Below are 18,100 nucleotides of genomic sequence, written 5' to 3' on the forward strand. Positions count from 1 at the left end.
TTTTGGAAAATATTTTGACTCTTTTGAGCTGTTTACGGACATTTCAGTTTCAAATTTTTTAGTTTTTTTTGCTATAATTATCAATAAAGAATTTCCTGTTGCGCCAAACAGCGTAAAAATTTAATACAAAGTTCCTGATATATTGTTACAATATCAGTTGAAAAATATTAAAAATACATAAAGCACAATTTTCTTTTATAAACATTTAAAGATCGAATGTGACAAAATTTATCAAATTTAACTTGAATAATTATTTTGTAGTTAAAAATGTATAAAATGTTCAACTTATGTATCTAAGAATTGAAAACTTAAAACAAGATTCCACGTAAGTAATTTATTCTGTTACCAAAAAATCTAAAAAATACATTTACACAGTTTATTTTTATAGTAATTTTAAGTACAAATTTGGACGAAATTACATATTAAAAACCTAGAATAACTATTTTAGTTATTTTGTTATGAATGTATAATATTATTCTTGGGTATACTTGAAACTTCTAAAGTATACTATTGTATATCTATGATAGTATCACGGTTTGTTGTTGATGTATAACGCGTTATAAGTACCTAATAGATATTATGATATGATTAATTTGGAATTTATTATAGGTACCTATTATAGGTAGATTTTTTTTAAATACTATAGACTGTAATATAATATTATGTCTTATACCTAGACTGACATACCGTCTCTGCTCAGAATCGTTTTTCTTATACAATGATATTATATCATTGAATTCAAATTTAATACCATCCATTATACAGGGACCCACTTGTAACCTACTGTACAGCAGAGCGAAATCCACTTACCCACCTTTTTTTAATTGTTTGCAGGCCGGATAAAATTTGTCCGAGGGCCGTATGCGGCCATCCCGCTGTGACTGTTGACCTACTGTATAACTAATATCTAACTGTAAAATAAATTACCTACTTTAATAACAAAAATATTGTTAAATATATTTATTCAACTGTCTTCACTAAGAATCGTTACGTATTACAATGGTTTTATTTATCATTGAATTCAAATTTAATATATCCATTACACTGACCCCTCCTGAAACCTACTGTACAGCAGAGCATAACCTACTTGCCTACCATTTTTTAAATTATAATATTATATTAACTATGCTGTCTGTAAAAATACGGAAGTTATATATGAGTTAAGTAAACCTATGACGCCAATGAAGTAAATAGTAATTTTATTGATCCGAACTATCAAAATCAAGATTTTTTCAAATAACTTCTTAAAAATCCTTAAAATGTGGTCTGTTTAAAAACCTCTTCTTATCTATGGCTTCAGAGAACCCCTATTCCAAGTTCATAAATTTTGTTTTTTTTTAAAAATAGGGATGAGTAAGTGGTATTTGGCTTTAATGTATGAATCATATATTAAAAATGCGTTTAAAATGTTCAATTTAAATTAATTTACTGTATATTAAAAAAAGTAAAAACAGAGCTTTATAGTATTGCGGGGAGCAAAACCCCCGACATGACGTTTATCTAAAGAAATATCCATCGCCCCCTACCCACCAACTAATAATAAACTCATTGAAAAAATTCCCCTATGATATTATTAGTTGTTAATCAATTTTTTAAGTTTTCAAGTGCTTAAGTGTTATGATTTTTATTTAGTTGCCTTTATTAATATAATTACTGACTAGGTATGCTGTAAAAATTAATACGTCATGGTACTTTTTATTTTCACTTCGTATGATGCGTAAACACATCGTAGTAAATTTGAATTTTAACATTTATTTATATAAATACCTATCCACATGGAATTATAAATTTTTATTATTTTACAGTACCTATAATAATTTATATTTGAGCTTCTATAAACTGTGAAATAAAAAAAAAATGGTTATTTATTAACCAAATTTTAATTTTAGGAATCATAATAAAACTGTTAACCAATTTATTGTTTAGAGTATAATGACAGCTAAACCGTGGGAATCTACACATCGCTTATCCCCGTACATTCGCCCTCAGCAATACTTCATTAATCTGTACCCAAATCTTGAACAAGGTTCATTCGTTGGTTCTGTTGATATAACAATAACATTGGACACTGCTCAAAGTTACATTAAGCTACATTCAAAAGGATTGAATATCAAAGAAACTAAGCTCAATTCTAATTCAGTAACAGCGTTTTCCTATCCAGAACATGAATTTTGGGTTGTGGTACCTAATGAAGAACTAAGTGCTGGGGAATATAAATTACAACTTTCGTTTGAAGGTAGTTTATTAAACAAAATAGTTGGATTTTATCGAAGCGTTTATTCAGATTCAAAGAGCCATGAACAACGTTACATTGCTACTTCAAAGTTTGAACCAACTTTTGCGCGATTAGCGTTTCCATGCTTTGATGAGCCTCAATTGAAATCAAAATTTAAAATTAGTTTAACTCGACCATCTGGTAATAACTACATAGCATTATCCAACATGAACCAAGAGGTGAATTTAAAAATGTTATTCAATTCAAATTTTACAATCCTGAATAATACATTTTGTTTTAGTCTGAAGATCTCAATGTCCCTACAAATGGATTGACTACAGTCCATTTTGCTAACACTGTCCCAATGTCCACGTATCTTGTTTGTTTCATTGTATGTGATTTTCAATCACTTGAACCTGTAAAAGCGGATCAAGGGTTTCCGTTAACGGTTTATGCCAGAAGTGGTCAATCCGAAAATATGAAATATGCTCAACAAGTAGGTCTCAAGACAATTAATTATTTCGTCAATTATTTTGGCATTCAGTACCCATTACCAAAATTGGGTATGTATTTAAACTCAAATTATATTTCTCATCATTTATTCGTATGAAAACCAAACCTGCTGAATTTCATTAAAAGGCTTTGACTATTTACTCATAATAATTATATAATTAGGACCTTTATTCAACTGTGTAGATCTGATACCTATCCCTGACTTTGTTTCTGGAGCAATGGAACATTGGGGTCTTGTGACATTTCGTGAATCAAGTGTTTTGTATAATGGACGCATTGGTTCTAGTGCAGACCAAGAGGAAGTGGCTTTGACCGTGGCTCATGAATTGGCACATATGTGGTTTGGAAATCTTGGTATATAAATAGAAACATTTAAAATTCAACAATAAATATATTTCAATCAGTTATCACGTATCATTTAATATGTTTATTAAATACCTATATATTATTTATTTTGTTCAATAATATAAACTACAACAAAAATGTATACACCTTTTTATTTTTTTTAGCTACTATGAAATGGTGGAATGACTTATGGCTAAAAGAAGGGTTTGCTTCTTATTTGGAATCAAAAGCTATACAAGTTGTCCATCCTGACTGGGATGAAGTAAGTAGTCCTAAATTCTAATGATCAGTGGTGAGCTACCTTTTTTGATCCAGAACGCCCCTATTTATTTATTTATTTGATATAACATTCGTACGTATAATAATATAATATATCACAGTCTCATTTTGTGTTAAATTTTTACTAGGTTTTACGACCATCTTTTAAAATGTCGCAACCCGCAGGTTGACTACCACTGCTATAGTGTATTAGTGCTAATTATGTTTTTTTTCGTAAGCAATAATTTTATTGTTATTTTGAATTATTTTATTAGGACACAATATTTCTGATCAATAGTCTCCAATTCGTACAATATCGGGATAGTAAACTTAGTTCTCATGCTATAGTGCAAGATGTTTCTCATCCAAATCAAATAAATGAAATGTTTGATTTCATATCATATGATAAAGTAAGTTTGATTAGTCCCAATGTATTGTATTTTTTCTATAAAATATTAATTTGATTTCTAAGGGTTCTTCAGTAATACGAATGTTAGAAAAAATGTTGGGTGAAGAAGTATTCAGAATTGGTGTGAGCACATATTTAAAACGTTTTGCATTTAGCAATGCTGATACTGATGATTTATGGACAGAATTACAAACAGCAACTCAAAATACTGTCGATGTTAAAAAGGTGAAAAAATGAATTATTAGTTCGTATATAATATATTATAATATTTAACATTTACCATGTCATAAATATATTTATTTAAATAAAAATAGGTTATGGACACGTGGACACGTCAAGCAGGGTTCCCAGTAGTATCGGCAATACGGAATGGAACTAAACTTACTTTAAAGCAGCAAAGATTTTTGTCTGACCCCAATACTAATTCGTCAAATGACCGATCTCCATATAATTACAAATGGGAAATACCAATCACATATACCACTTCAAACAATAATACTGTTTATAAGTTTTGGTTCGCCAAAGACGAAGATTCAAGTTAATACCTATTATGGTCTGTTGACTATTTCAGTTAATATTAATTAAAATATTTATTTAAAAGTTACGATTGACATACCTGATGCTGAATGGATAAAACTAAACCATAGACAAGTTGGATATTACATCATAAACTATTCAGACAGTGATTGGGGCTTACTTAACAATTTATTAGAAAAGAATGTTGATGTAAGTATTTGGCTAATATATTTTATCGTGTTATTAAATTAAAAAAGTTCAATTTAAAGGCTTTAAGTGCGGCTGAAAATGTTGTACGTATTTGGATTGAATTTTTCATCATATTTTTAAATTAAAAATGTACATTTTAAAGGCATTAAGTGCGGCTGATCGTTCAAATCTTATTCATGATGCCTTTAGTTTGGCAAAAGCTAATTACTTACCATATAGCATTGCGTTAAACATGACAAAATATTTATCTTTGGAACATCATTATGTTCCTTGGGATGTAGCTGCTTCTAACTTAAAGAAATTAAGCCAACATTTATATGAACGTCCGGCACATAAAAACCTCGAAGTAAGATTATTAAAAACTAATATTAAAATTGTAGGTATTACAAAATATTATTATTTACACAGAATTTTTTTTATTCGCCAAATACTTTAAATTCATGAAATCAACACAGTGAAATTGTGATACAGTGAAACAGTGAGTGTTATCACTCAAATTTTAATGCTAATTCCATAAATTAATGATTTTAGTAACACATTATTGAATAGTGACAATGAAGTTACAGTTTTGAACATAATAAAGGATTAACAATATATTAAAAATTAACAAATATTAAAAGACTCATTACAGAAATGTTTTATACCAAAATCATTACTTTTTATTCATTTAAATGAATAAATTGGGAACATTTTTAATTGTCTTGTGAGGCGATAAAAAATTGTCTTTATAAAATTTTGATTTCCAAGTCAAAAACTTGATATTATAATAAACATAGTTCATCATACACTTGTTGAAAATGTATTGTAACAATTTTTTTTTATAACCTTATAAAGTTTAAATTATCAAAATATTTAGTTTAATTTAATTTAATTATATTTTATTTCTTAATAGTAAACACATTATGGAATATCGGCACAACGTTACAGTTTTATAAATAATAGTGGATTTATAATATATTTAAAATTATTAAACTCGGTAAAGAATTTTTTATTTAAATTATTAAAATTAAAAAATATTTATTTAAAAATTGTTCGTCATTATTTTTTAAATGTTGGTTTGAAAGTTAAAAAACATAACAATTAAAAAATCAATATTCCATTAAGTTTTTTTTACAGGTCTAAAAATCTATTGAAAACATATTATAACAAATTCGTAAAGTCTCTCATTAAGTTCAAATATTTTTAAAATACATCAAAAACACGGACTTTTCCGAATTTTTTTGGTACAATTGCATAAAAATATTAAGTATTCGTTGATAACTATTTTCTTTACTCAATGAAATTATCTAAATATTTTGTCTAATTTAGGCGATTTATATTTTATATACTAATTATTTCTAGACTATTAACACGATAATAATATCGATACAATCCTATGGTACCTTATGAGTTATAAGTTAAATATTACGATGTAATAATAATTAGCAATATGTCTTTATTATATTCTTTATATTCCTTAATAAAATACAGACCACGATAGATGACGATGAATAAAACCGATACAATTCCACGGGCCTGACTTATAAGTTAAAATGATTGATAATAAAGAGTTTCATTCAATTTATTGATCTAATATCTCTCACATTATGATTATAATAAATTGTATTTGATTTTGAAGTTAAGTAAGAGTAAGATCGTGATTATAACAATTCAATACTTCCTATTTCTTATTAAATTTCTTTCTTTACGAAGTGATTTGCCGATTTCACCGAATTTGCAGTATTATGCTTTTCATAATACTGATCTCACGTCGTATTTGGTGACGATGGTTGATTTCATGATTCCGGACTTAACATATACCTATATATTATATTAATTTATTGTTTATTTAAGAAATATGTACAACATTTATTGGGAAGTATAAAAGAAGATTTTTGGAATGATTCAAGTGATAGAAAGTTTTTACAACGTAAGCTTCGAGGAGTTATCCTCAGTTTAGGATGTTTATATGGTTCACCCACTTATCAATCAAAAGTATATGAACTATTCAAACGATTTTTGTATGATAAAGTCAAACCACATCCAGATATTAGATTCACAGTCTATTACTATGGTTAGTGGAATTATAAATGTATTAATTTATTAAAATAAATTGGTACTTAAATCATTATTTATTTAAAATATTAACAATCATTTTGTTTATTTAGGAATGTCTCAGGGCAATAGTAGTGAATGGAATAGGTTGTGGGACTTATTCTTAAACGAACAAGAACCTCAGGAAAAAGACAAACTTATGGTTGCATTGACAGCCTCAAAAGAAACATCAATATTAAATAGGTAAATTTATGGTAAACTTAATTTTATTCATATGGAATAATATTATTTATTTTATTCTTTTCTAGACTATTGAAATATGCAAAAAATGAGAGCTATGTTCGTTCCCAAGATTATTTCATAGTTATATCACAGATAAGCCGAAATCCTATTGGAACTCAATTGGTATGGGACTTTTTGAGGTATAATATATTATAATTACATCTTAAAAGAATAAGTATAGGACAATTTTAAATATAATATAATGTTAACTTATGTTCGTTAGGAATGAATGGCAGTACTTAGTTGATCGTTTTTCTCTGAATAGTCAGCAACTTGGAAATCTCATTCCTTCCGTTTGCTCTCGATTCAATACCAATGAACGTATTGGAGAGGTATAAATATTGTTTGTTCTAAGCCAACTTAAATGTTGGTCGATTACAACATCTCCATTGATGTATTTTTATTTAAGTTAACAGCTTAAGTTTCTGTCTTATAACATTTTTAACATTTACATACATTTGTATTTTTTTAGATGAATATATTTTTTGTTAAACATCCAGAAGCTGGAGCTGGGAAAACCGACCGAAAAAATTCATTAGAAGTTGTATCAAATAACATAAAATGGTTAAAAAATTATGAAGCTGTTATTAATGATTGGTTGATTAACACTACCTAATTTTTAAAATTGATCGATTTCATTGTTAATATAGATATTTGAAATATCAATATTTTAATTTATAGTGGTTTATATTGTTACCATATTAGTTTTATCCATGTAGTAATCATACGTGATTATAAAATTAAATTCTAATTTATCAATAAAAATACAGCAATAAGAATTGTCATATGGCAACAACAAAATATTGGATTATTAAAAAATACATCAAAGAAAATTACATACATTTTCGATGTGCCTATTATACCACTATAATAAAATTATACCAGGTGATTCTGTTATTATAAATCACTCATTATTTCATTAACAATTAATATTTTTTTCATGATAATAAGTCATGAAAAAGTCATAGGATAAGTGGGTACCACTCTGCTGTACATTGTGTATCGTGTGGGTCGGTGACATGTATGTGTTAAATTTAAATCATTGTACCTATACAATTATCAGCCTATATCTAATACTACAATATATATTTTATGATAATGTTGTAATATTATAATAATTTATTTTATTACTAGGTATTATTCCTTCAGTAGATAGGTTAAATTAATTTTCACAGAAAAAATGTATTTGAAATCGCCAGTGTTTATAATGTATAAAATATAACAATATATTTAAAAAAATTAAAATAAGTACCCACGAATAATATTTTTTAATTACCACAATGTAACTAAAATTGGTTTTCTTCGTTTAAATATCTACAAAAATTTCAAAAATGTCTATAAAAAAAACTGCTTACATATTTTTATATTTTTTGTTAACATCATTAACTGCTTATGGGAAATGTATGTTTTACATTTTCAACCCTTAGCTATAAAAATTAAACATTATAGGTATACATTTTTACCTACAAAATGGATTGGACATTTTCGAGATTTTTATGAATTTTTTTAAAATTTACTTTATATGAATGCGTAATATATTTATCTTTACTATATTTTAACTGCTATCACTAGTAAGTATGCGGAATCTTGTGTTTCGTTAAAAAATAATATACTTATCCATTTATGAGAAATTTAGTAATTGTTCCGAGATAAAAAATTGTGTATCGCTAAAGAATTTAAATGATATACATAATCTAAGTACCTAACTATTCGATCGAAAATATGATCCTTAACACGTTTGTTATTTATGAATTCCGTAATTCATAATTTGAATAAATCTATCATAAAGGGGAAAATGGAGGTGAGCATACCTGTTAAAGTTCACCTGGTAAATCATCCTGTATACTTTATCATAAAATAATTATAAATAACAATTTATAATACAGAATAATTTGATAAAAAATGGTTATACCTAGGTATTGTCTAACAATGAAAATAATCAATTTTTAATTTAATAATAAAATATAATTATTATTTTAATGATTTAATTTTAGAAATCGATAACAAACATTATAAAACTTATATCATGAATAGGTGTACGCATTTATGAACTCTTAAATCGAAATTTCTTTTACGTAAAATCGATATCACTCATTTTATTTAGACCGTTCAATATTAATAATAAAAATATTGTTAACACGGCGTATTGGTAAGGCAATTCAGGTACACAATATCCCAAAACACACATCATTGTAAAATCAGTACATTAATTATTGCTCGCTCAGCATCTAACATATTATAATTAGGTTTAAGGCATTTAAGCTATTAGTAATTAATACTAATTATTGCTTCCACCAGCTAAGTGGAAACTATAACCCGCATAATCGACAATCAATGTCTCAATACATGCATTTTTTTACGCTACCTACACCATTGAAATGGTTGTCACAAAAAAGGGTTTTTCTTGTGCCTTAAAATATTTGTGTTCGGTAATTTTTTTACGCTGTTCAATCAATATATTATTAATTAGTATTAGATAGGAAATTCAGGTACACCATTTCCAAAAACACACATCATCATAAAATTACTATTTAGTACAATAATCGCTTCGCTCAGCATCTAGCATATAATAATTAAATTTAAGCTACCAGTAATTAATACTAATTATTTCTGTATTTATGGAACGGCGGGTGAGTAATGGTCAGTAGGTGATAATTTAATATTAACCTTGGTAGGTATTAAGTATAGATCTTACCTATTTTAGTGATACCTATGACAGGTAGTTACAAACTACAGTTGATGACATAGTCATTGTAAAGGAAGAAAATATGCCACCAGCTATGTGGAAAATAGCCAGCGTAATCGAAACTCATCCAGAGTAGTGACGGAAGAATAAGGATCATAACTATAAGCACGGAAAATAATACTGAAATGTGTCGGCCGGTCCTCAAGCCTTTGTATAAAAAAAAGACTGTAGACAATAATATTATTTTTCAACGGAGGGTGAATGTTTAGGCCCGACGAAAAATGGGTTATAATTGTAAATAATATTATTATTCCATCTATTATGGCCCATGTGACAACGGCTGATCCACTCACCGACCGTCCACCACCACAACCTAATCATACGTCCTATAAGATATTGGTCAGCGGGCTATATCTGTTATTGCCGGTCTCTCACGCACACACAACACATACATTATGAGAATATAGCTGACCTCACACGCATAATCACCGTTATTAATTATTGTTGTATTTTTGTCTTGTGAGTTACACTTTATTATTTAGATAACATATTATACGTTATCACACGCCGTCTCGCCTGCTGTGTGAATGTATAATAACACGGACGCCGTATTTTGTCGGGTACCGTACGTCGTCACGTGAGTATCGGCGTGTGAAAAAATATTATTTTGAGTTGTATAATTAGTAGAAAAATGTGTTTTTTTTTTTATTAATAAGTGCGCAAATCATCTTAATATATTGTATTTTTCTATTGTTATAGCATAACACCAGCTGACCAGTTTACGCTCCACAAATCGTGAGATGTTTATTGTTAATTATTTGATATTTTTTTGAGTCATAAAGGCTTCATATTATTTTCACAATAAAACATTTTTATATCAGTATACGGCTCAAATTTCTGGGTCTATATATTTGTATTCTGTTTGGCCAGAAGGGCTGCATCATTTATTATTATTACTATTCTATTAAATATTGCTGCGAATTTCTCTGTAGTGTGACACTTTGCGAGTTATTTAAATTCGTTTTATTATACCGCAACTTATAATACCAGAAACCGTGTTACCATTTTATTCAAAGTTTATTTATAAGCACGCATAATACACATTTTGCACAACACGCATCACGGAGTTCGACAGAATTTGCCCGTTGGTCCTGACTACCGCTGTATAATATTAGGTTGCCGGTGTTAGTGGTGTTCCTTAGGCGTTTTATGTGTCCGGCCCTCGTACTTATGCTCATGCTTCCAGCCCGTTCAATTGCCATATACCTAAGTAAATAATCAATAGGTTAGGTTAGTGCGCGTTTATTAATACCTACCTATTAGTTATTAAACTTAGTTTAGGTACTTAGTTTCATACTCAGAATTTATGTACGCCACACGGCCCATACGTAAAATTATCGTACTACGACCGGTGGGAGAACGTCCTTCGGTCATTAGTGAGCAGACAATTTTTATGTAGGTACATAATTACGATAACCTTCGTCTTATCCTTGATCTTTGAATAAGATTAAATATAAAAATGTATGGAAAATAATTTCACATAGGTACTTGAACTACTTTACTTAGTAAGTTATGTTATAGGTAGTGTCAAACTCATCACTCACTGTATACGTTTTTTTCTAAGTTAATCATCTAAATTCATCTAAAAATCATATTATAGTTTTGATTGTAATTTGTAATCAGTTATTAGTAATATATACAATAAAATGTGTTGTTTATTGAATTTTTTTTTCAATAATAATAATAACAATAATTTATTTGATGTCAAAAACAGTAATAAAAAATAAAAATACATTAATTAATTAAAATATTAAATTCTCTTAAATATAAATATATTATTTGATGTAAATTATACTGTTTTCGATTACGTCTATAAAAAGCTTAAGCCTGAGCCATACAAATAACCTGTGCTATAGAGAGAAAGTTATTAAAATATAAGAGCTAAATAAGAAAGGTATAGAATAAAGCATTTAAAAAAATTAATAAAACTTATATAATGGAAATGAAAGACCAAAATATGGAAAAAAACAAATTAACATTACAAGTAGAGTTGTTGTCCAAAGTATTACATCATTACCACACAAAAATGATGATTTAAAATATACGTTATTTAGCAAATATTTTAATTTATTGTATTTATAATAAACATATATTTATAACACTTATTAGCAGATATAATTAAAACTTAAGCAATGAATTTAGATTACCTTATGATATTAGATTTTATGGACTTTAAAATACATGTTTACAGGTATGTTCACTGTTGACGTCGTATATTATATAATATTATATTTGTCATTTTGACGAACAATAATATAGCTAATTTTATCGTACCTATCAAATATGAGGCCGGGAAGAAAATGGGTGTTTATACTTGTTTTGGCGGCTGTCACAGCCGTCACAATCATAAAAATTATGATCAATCGTACAAAAGAATTGGAAAAAATTCAAGAAGATGAAAAACTTACAGAAATTACACCAGCAGGTCTTTTAATGCTTAATTCGGTGAGTGTGACAAGCAAACGGTGATTATTATACGTGATATTACGGAATGGTTATCAATATAAATATTTGTTAATTAAGAGCGCTAAGAAGTTATCAGAGTTATTATAATATTTTAAACTATATCTGTCCCTCACGGTGTTTCTTTAGCTGTGCCAAAGATTTATTTTTTAAATTCTGAGTGGAGGGAGGTTTAACAAAGGTAAAAAGTGACTTCCTCAATAACATGGTAGTAAGGTAAACTCCATCTCTTGCAAAGCCTGTTAACCGCTTTATTTTTCCCTTATATTTTAAATTTTTAATAAATTTTAAACTTTTCCAGAACTCTAGAGTTTGTAATTTTAGTTAGGTACCTACATTAATTACTGTAGTATATATGTGCTCTGTAAGAATATAATAAATTATGGTACTTTTTTATTTTCACTTCATGAAATGTAAGCCAATTGCAGAAAGTTTCAATTGGTAACATTTATTTGTAAATATAAAATAAATACCCACAAAAATTATAAATTTTTATTGTTTAATTGGTAATAATATAATATTTTATACTTGAGCTTTTATATAAGCTGTGAAAATAACAACAAAAAATGGTTACTAATCGAATAATTATTTAAAGGACCATAATAGAACTGTAAAACTCTTTTTTGTCTTAAAGCATTTAGTAATTTATTGTTTAGAGTATGATGGCACTTAAACCGTGGAAATCTACACTTCGCTTATCCCCGTACGTTCGCCCGCAGCAATACTCCATTAATCTGTACCCAAACATTAAACAAGGATCATTTATTGGTTCAGTTAATATAACAATTATATTGGAAACTGCTCAAAGTTACATTAAACTGCATTCAAAAGGATTGAGAATCAAAGAAACGAAACTCAATTCCAATTCAGTAACATCATTTTCATATCCAGGAAATGATTTTTGGATTGTTTTACCTAATGAAGAACTAAGTGCTGGGGAATACAAATTACAAATATCATTTGAAGGTAGTTTATTGAGCAAAATAATTGGATTGTATCGAAGTGTTTATGAAGATTCAACAAGCCACGAAAAACATTTTATGGCCACTTCACTCTTCCAACCAACTTATGCGCGGTTAGCGTTTCCATGTTTTGATGAGCCTCAACTGAAATCAAAATTTAAAATTAGTTTAATCCGACCATCCGGCAATAACTACATAGCATTATCTAATATGAACAAAGAGGTGGTTATAAAAAATGAATGAGCTTGAATTCGAAGTTTTCACTGTTGAAATATAAATTTTGTTCTAGTTTGAAGAGCTCAATGTCCCTACGAATGGATTGACTACAGTCCATTTTGCTAACACCGTCCCAATGTCTACGTATCTTGCTTGTTTTATTGTATGCGATTTTCAATCACTTGAAACAGTAAAAGCAGATCAAGGATTTCCGTTGACAGTTTATGCCCCAAGTGGTCAAATCGAAAATATGAAATATGCTCAACATGTAGGTCTCAAGGCAATTAATTATTACGTAAATTATTTTGGCATTCAATACCCATTACCAAAATTGGGTACGTTTTTTAATCCAAATTAAATTATTAATATAATGAGTAACGATTATAATTAACGAGTATAAAAGTATCTATTGAATTTTTTCAAAAGTTCACAGCTCGTTTCATCATAAAAAATAAATAATTTAATACTTTATTGAACTGTTTAGATCTGATTACAATACCAGATGATTTTCTTTCTGGAGCAATGGAAAATTGGGGTCTTGTGACATTTCGTGAAACAAGGGTTTTATATAATGAAAGTAATAGTTCTATTGATGACGAAGAGACTATCGCGTTTATTGTTGCTCATGAATTAGCTCATATGTGGTTTGGAAATCTCGGTATATAAATATTAACATTTAAAATTTAAAAATAAATAACTTTAAATTTGAAATTAAGTATCAATAACCTATTTGTTGAGTACCTAACTATGTTATGTATTTAGTTGAATAATATACAACTAAATTAATAATAATACACCCTATTGAATTTGTTTAGTTACTATGAAATGGTGGAACGACTTATGGCTTAACGAAGGGTTTGCCACTTACATGAAGTTTAAAGCTTCGCAAGTTGTCCACCCTGATTGGGATGTTGTACGTATCTGTTATATTTCTTTTTTGTAACCAATAATTATTATTTGTTATTTTAAATTGTTTATTAGGACACATCATTTCTAATTCATTGTCTCCAACCTGTACAATATCTAGATAGTAAACTTAGTTCTCATGCTATCGTACAAGATGTTTCTGATCCCAAACAAATATCCGCAATGTTTGATCTCATATCATACTCTAAAGTAAGCTTATTTAATCCAGATATATTATATTTTTCTATATTATTTATTTAATTTCGTAGGGTTCTTCTGTAATACGAATGTTAGAAGAATTGTTGGGTGAAGACATATTCAGGATTGGTGTGAGCGCATATTTAAAACGTTTTGAATTTAACAATGCTGAAACTGATGATTTATGGACCCAATTACAGACGACGTCTCAAAATACAGTCAATGTTAAAAAGGTGAAAAAATGACTTATTAGTTCGCATATAATATATTATAATATTTAACATTTACCATGTTATAAATAAATTTATTTAAATAAAAATAGGTTATGGACACGTGGACACGTCAAGCAGGGTTCCCGGTAGTATCGGCAATACGGAATGGAACTAAACTTACTTTAAAGCAGCAACGATTTTTGTCCGACTCCTATACCAATTCTTTGCACAACTCATCTCCATATGATTACAAATGGGAAATACCAATCACTTATACAACTTCAAACAATAATACTATATATAAGTTTTTGTTAAGCAAAGACGAGGTTTCAAGTAAATATGAAGATTTGTCGAAAATTTAAATTGATATTATTTAAAATATTAATTTCAAAGTGACGATTGACATACCTGATGCCGAATGGATAAAACTAAATCACAGACAAGTTGGATATTACATCATAAACTATACAGAGAGTGAATGGGGTTTATTTAACAATTTGTTAAAACAAAATGTTGTTGTACGTATTTGGATAGATTTTTTCATCATATATTTAAATTAAAAATTTACATTTTAAAGGCATTAAGTGCTGCTGACCGTTCAAATCTTATACATGATGCCTTTATTTTGGCAAATGCTAATTACTTACCATATGGCATTGCGTTAAACATGACAAAATATTTATCTTTGGACCATCATTATGTTCCTTGGGATGTAGCTGCTACGAACTTTAAGCGATTAAGCGAGCATTTATATCAACGTCCAACACATAAACACCTTGAAGTAAGATTATTGAAAAACTAATAATTATAATGGTGGTACAAAAAATTTTTACACAGATTTTTTATCTATATATAATTCATGAAATTATATTTGTGTCGAATACGTAATACGTGTGATCAACAATTAGGCTAACTTATCGAAATTTTGATACAGAAAATTTATTTACTTGCCAAAGCTTATTACTGATAACTTTAATTAGGTAGACATTTTATTGTCATATTAATTATTTTGTAAACACATTATGGAATATCGGCATAACGTTACAGTTTTATAAATAATAGTGGATTTATAATATATTTAAAATTATTAAACTCGGTAAAGAATTTTTTATTTAAATTATTAAAATTAAAAAATATTTATTTAAAAATTATTCGTCATTTTTTTTTAAATGTTGGTTTGAAAGTTAAAAAACATAACAATCAAAAAATCAATATTCCATTAAGTTTTTTTTACAGGTCTAAAAATCTATTGAAAACATATTAGGTATAACAAATTCGTAAAGTCTCTCATTAAGTTCAAATATTTTTAAAATACATCAAAAACACGGACTTTTCCGAATTTTTTTGGTACAATTGCATAAAAATATTAAGTATTACGTTGATAACTATTTTCTTTACTCAATGAAATTATCTAAATATTTTGTCTAATTTAGGCGATTTATATTTTATATACTAATTATTTCTAGACTATTAACACGATAATAATATCGATACAATCTCATGGTATCTTATGAGTTATAAGTTAAATATTATGATGCAATAATAATTAGCAATATTTTGGTCTTTATTATATTCTTTATATTCCTTAATAAAATACAGACCACGATAGATGACGATGAATAATACCGATACAATTCTACGGGCCTGACTTATAAGTTAAAATGATTGATAATAAAGAGTTTCATTCAATTTATTGATCTAATATCTCTCACATTATGATTATAATAAATTGTATATGATTTTGAGTTAAGTAAGAGTGAGATCGTGATTATAACAATTCAATACTTTCTAGTTCTTATTAAATTTCTTTCTTTACGAAGTGATTTGCCGATTTCACCGAATTTGCAGTATTATGCTTTTCAGAATACTGATCTCATTACGTATCTGGCGACACTAGTTAATTCATGAATTCGTACGTTACATATGTAAACATATTTATTGTTTTTTAAAGAAATATGTACAACATTTATTGGGGAGTTTAAAAGAAGATTTTTGGAATGATTCGAGTTATAGAAACTTATTACAACGTAAGTTTCGAGCAGTTATTATCAAATTAGGATGTACATATGGTTTACCAAGCTATAAAAAAAAAGTTTATGAATTATTTAAACGATTTGTGAATGACAAAATCAAACCTCATCCAGATATTAGAGATACAGTTTATTACTATGGTTAGTGGAAATATAAAAGTATTTATTTATTAAAATAAATTGATTCTGAAATCATTATTTAGTTATATTATTAATAGGGTTTTGTTTATTTAGGAATGTCTCAGGGCAACGATAGCGAATGGAATAAATTATGGGACTTATTCATAAATGAAAAAGAACCTTTGGAAAAAAATAACCTTATGGATGCATTGACTGCCTCAAAAGAAAAATCAATATTAACTAGGTAGATTGTGAATTTTATTCACATATAATGATATATATATTATTGTTTTATAGACTATTGCAAAATGCAAAAAATGAGAGTCACGTTCGTTCCCGAGATTATTTAAGAATCATATTACTGATAAACCGTCAACCTTTTGGAACTCAATTCGTATGGGACTTTTTGAGGTAGGTATTTATATATATATATTTTAATTATAATTTAAAACAATAGGTACAGGACAGCTTAAATTGTCATCAGTTATGTAAACTTGTGTTATGTTAGGGAGAATTGGCAGTACTTCATTGATCGTTTTTCACTTTTTGATTGGCAATTTGGAAATCTCATTCCTTCAGTTTGTTCTCATTTCAATACACAAGAACATATCAGAGAAGTAAATTGTATTTATTCTAAACTAACGTAAACGTTGGTTGATAACAATATATTAAATGTTGTATTGTTATTTAAAGTATCAGTGTGTTTCTGTTTTTTGAACAAGCTTAATATTTATATACATTTTAATTTTTTAGATGAACATATTTTTTGATGAACATCCAGAAGCTGTACCTAGAAATAAAGGACGAAAGTCTGTACTAGAAGTTGTATCTAACAATATTAAATGGTTAGAAAAACACGAAACTGTTATTAGTAATTGGTTGATGAATACAATCTAATTTTAACACATTTTATCTTTTTGAGTGTCAATATTTTAAACATCAACAATTTAATTTATAGTGCTGATTTATTTAAATGTTAATCTTTTTATTGTTACTATTTATTTATCTGGCGTATTAATTTTACATGTTTATAAAATAAAATTACAATATTTTAACAAAACACAGTGCAATTTCCGTATTACGAAATGTCATGGTAAAATCGAAAAATTAGATTTGTTAGCTTTAATTACATAATTTTTTCGCTAAGATTTATGAACAACTCATTATTTAATAAATAATAAATTTACAATAATAAAGGTAGGTGAGTGGGTATCTCTTCTCAACATTATGTGTCATGTAGAAGTTAAAGTGTTAAATTTTAATTAAATGATTTCATTTGTGTTCTGTCAGACAAAATAACCATTTAATTTTTAAAGTACCATCTTGATCCAATTTGCTAAATGATAAGGTACTATAATATGTTGTAAATCGAATCCTTCTGGTAAAAATTTTGTATACAAAATAAAAAAAAATGAAAAACCACCGTAAAACCACTAGCTTCCTCACTCTGCTCAGAATCTAAAAA

At 27.6% G+C, this 18,100-nt stretch overlaps 1 protein-coding gene across 1 annotated transcript; it reads left to right on the forward strand.

Annotated features, from left to right (window-relative positions):
• The first annotated feature begins 10,083 nt into the window (after positions 1-10,083).
• On the forward strand, positions 10,084-17,699 carry Enpep (glutamyl aminopeptidase). Its single transcript, NM_001205267.1, has 16 exons — positions 10,084-10,263; positions 11,720-11,973; positions 12,648-13,175; positions 13,243-13,504; positions 13,654-13,827; positions 13,985-14,082; positions 14,151-14,285; positions 14,345-14,506; positions 14,596-14,818; positions 14,879-15,003; positions 15,063-15,266; positions 16,437-16,656; positions 16,750-16,879; positions 16,933-17,046; positions 17,144-17,252; positions 17,389-17,699. Exons 2-16 carry the CDS (start codon positions 11,812-11,814, stop codon positions 17,530-17,532), a joined length of 2,790 nt encoding a protein of 929 aa, NP_001192196.1. The 5' UTR covers positions 10,084-10,263; positions 11,720-11,811; the 3' UTR covers positions 17,533-17,699.
• The last annotated feature ends 401 nt before the right edge of the window (positions 17,700-18,100 follow it).

This window comes from Acyrthosiphon pisum, chromosome A2 (genome assembly GCF_005508785.2).
Source record: "Acyrthosiphon pisum isolate AL4f chromosome A2, pea_aphid_22Mar2018_4r6ur, whole genome shotgun sequence".
Lineage (NCBI taxonomy): Eukaryota > Metazoa > Arthropoda > Insecta > Hemiptera > Aphididae > Acyrthosiphon > Acyrthosiphon pisum.

Coding starts and splice junctions, on each gene's coding strand:
- Enpep (NM_001205267.1), top strand. CDS start 11,812: ATGAGGCCGGGAAGAAAATGGGTGTTTATACTTGTTTTGGCGGCTGTC. Junction 14,286..14,344: donor ATCTCATATCATACTCTAAA/GTAAGCTTATTT, acceptor TTAATTTCGTAG/GGTTCTTCTGTAATACGAAT. Junction 16,880..16,932: donor GAAAAATCAATATTAACTAG/GTAGATTGTGAA, acceptor ATTGTTTTATAG/ACTATTGCAAAATGCAAAAA.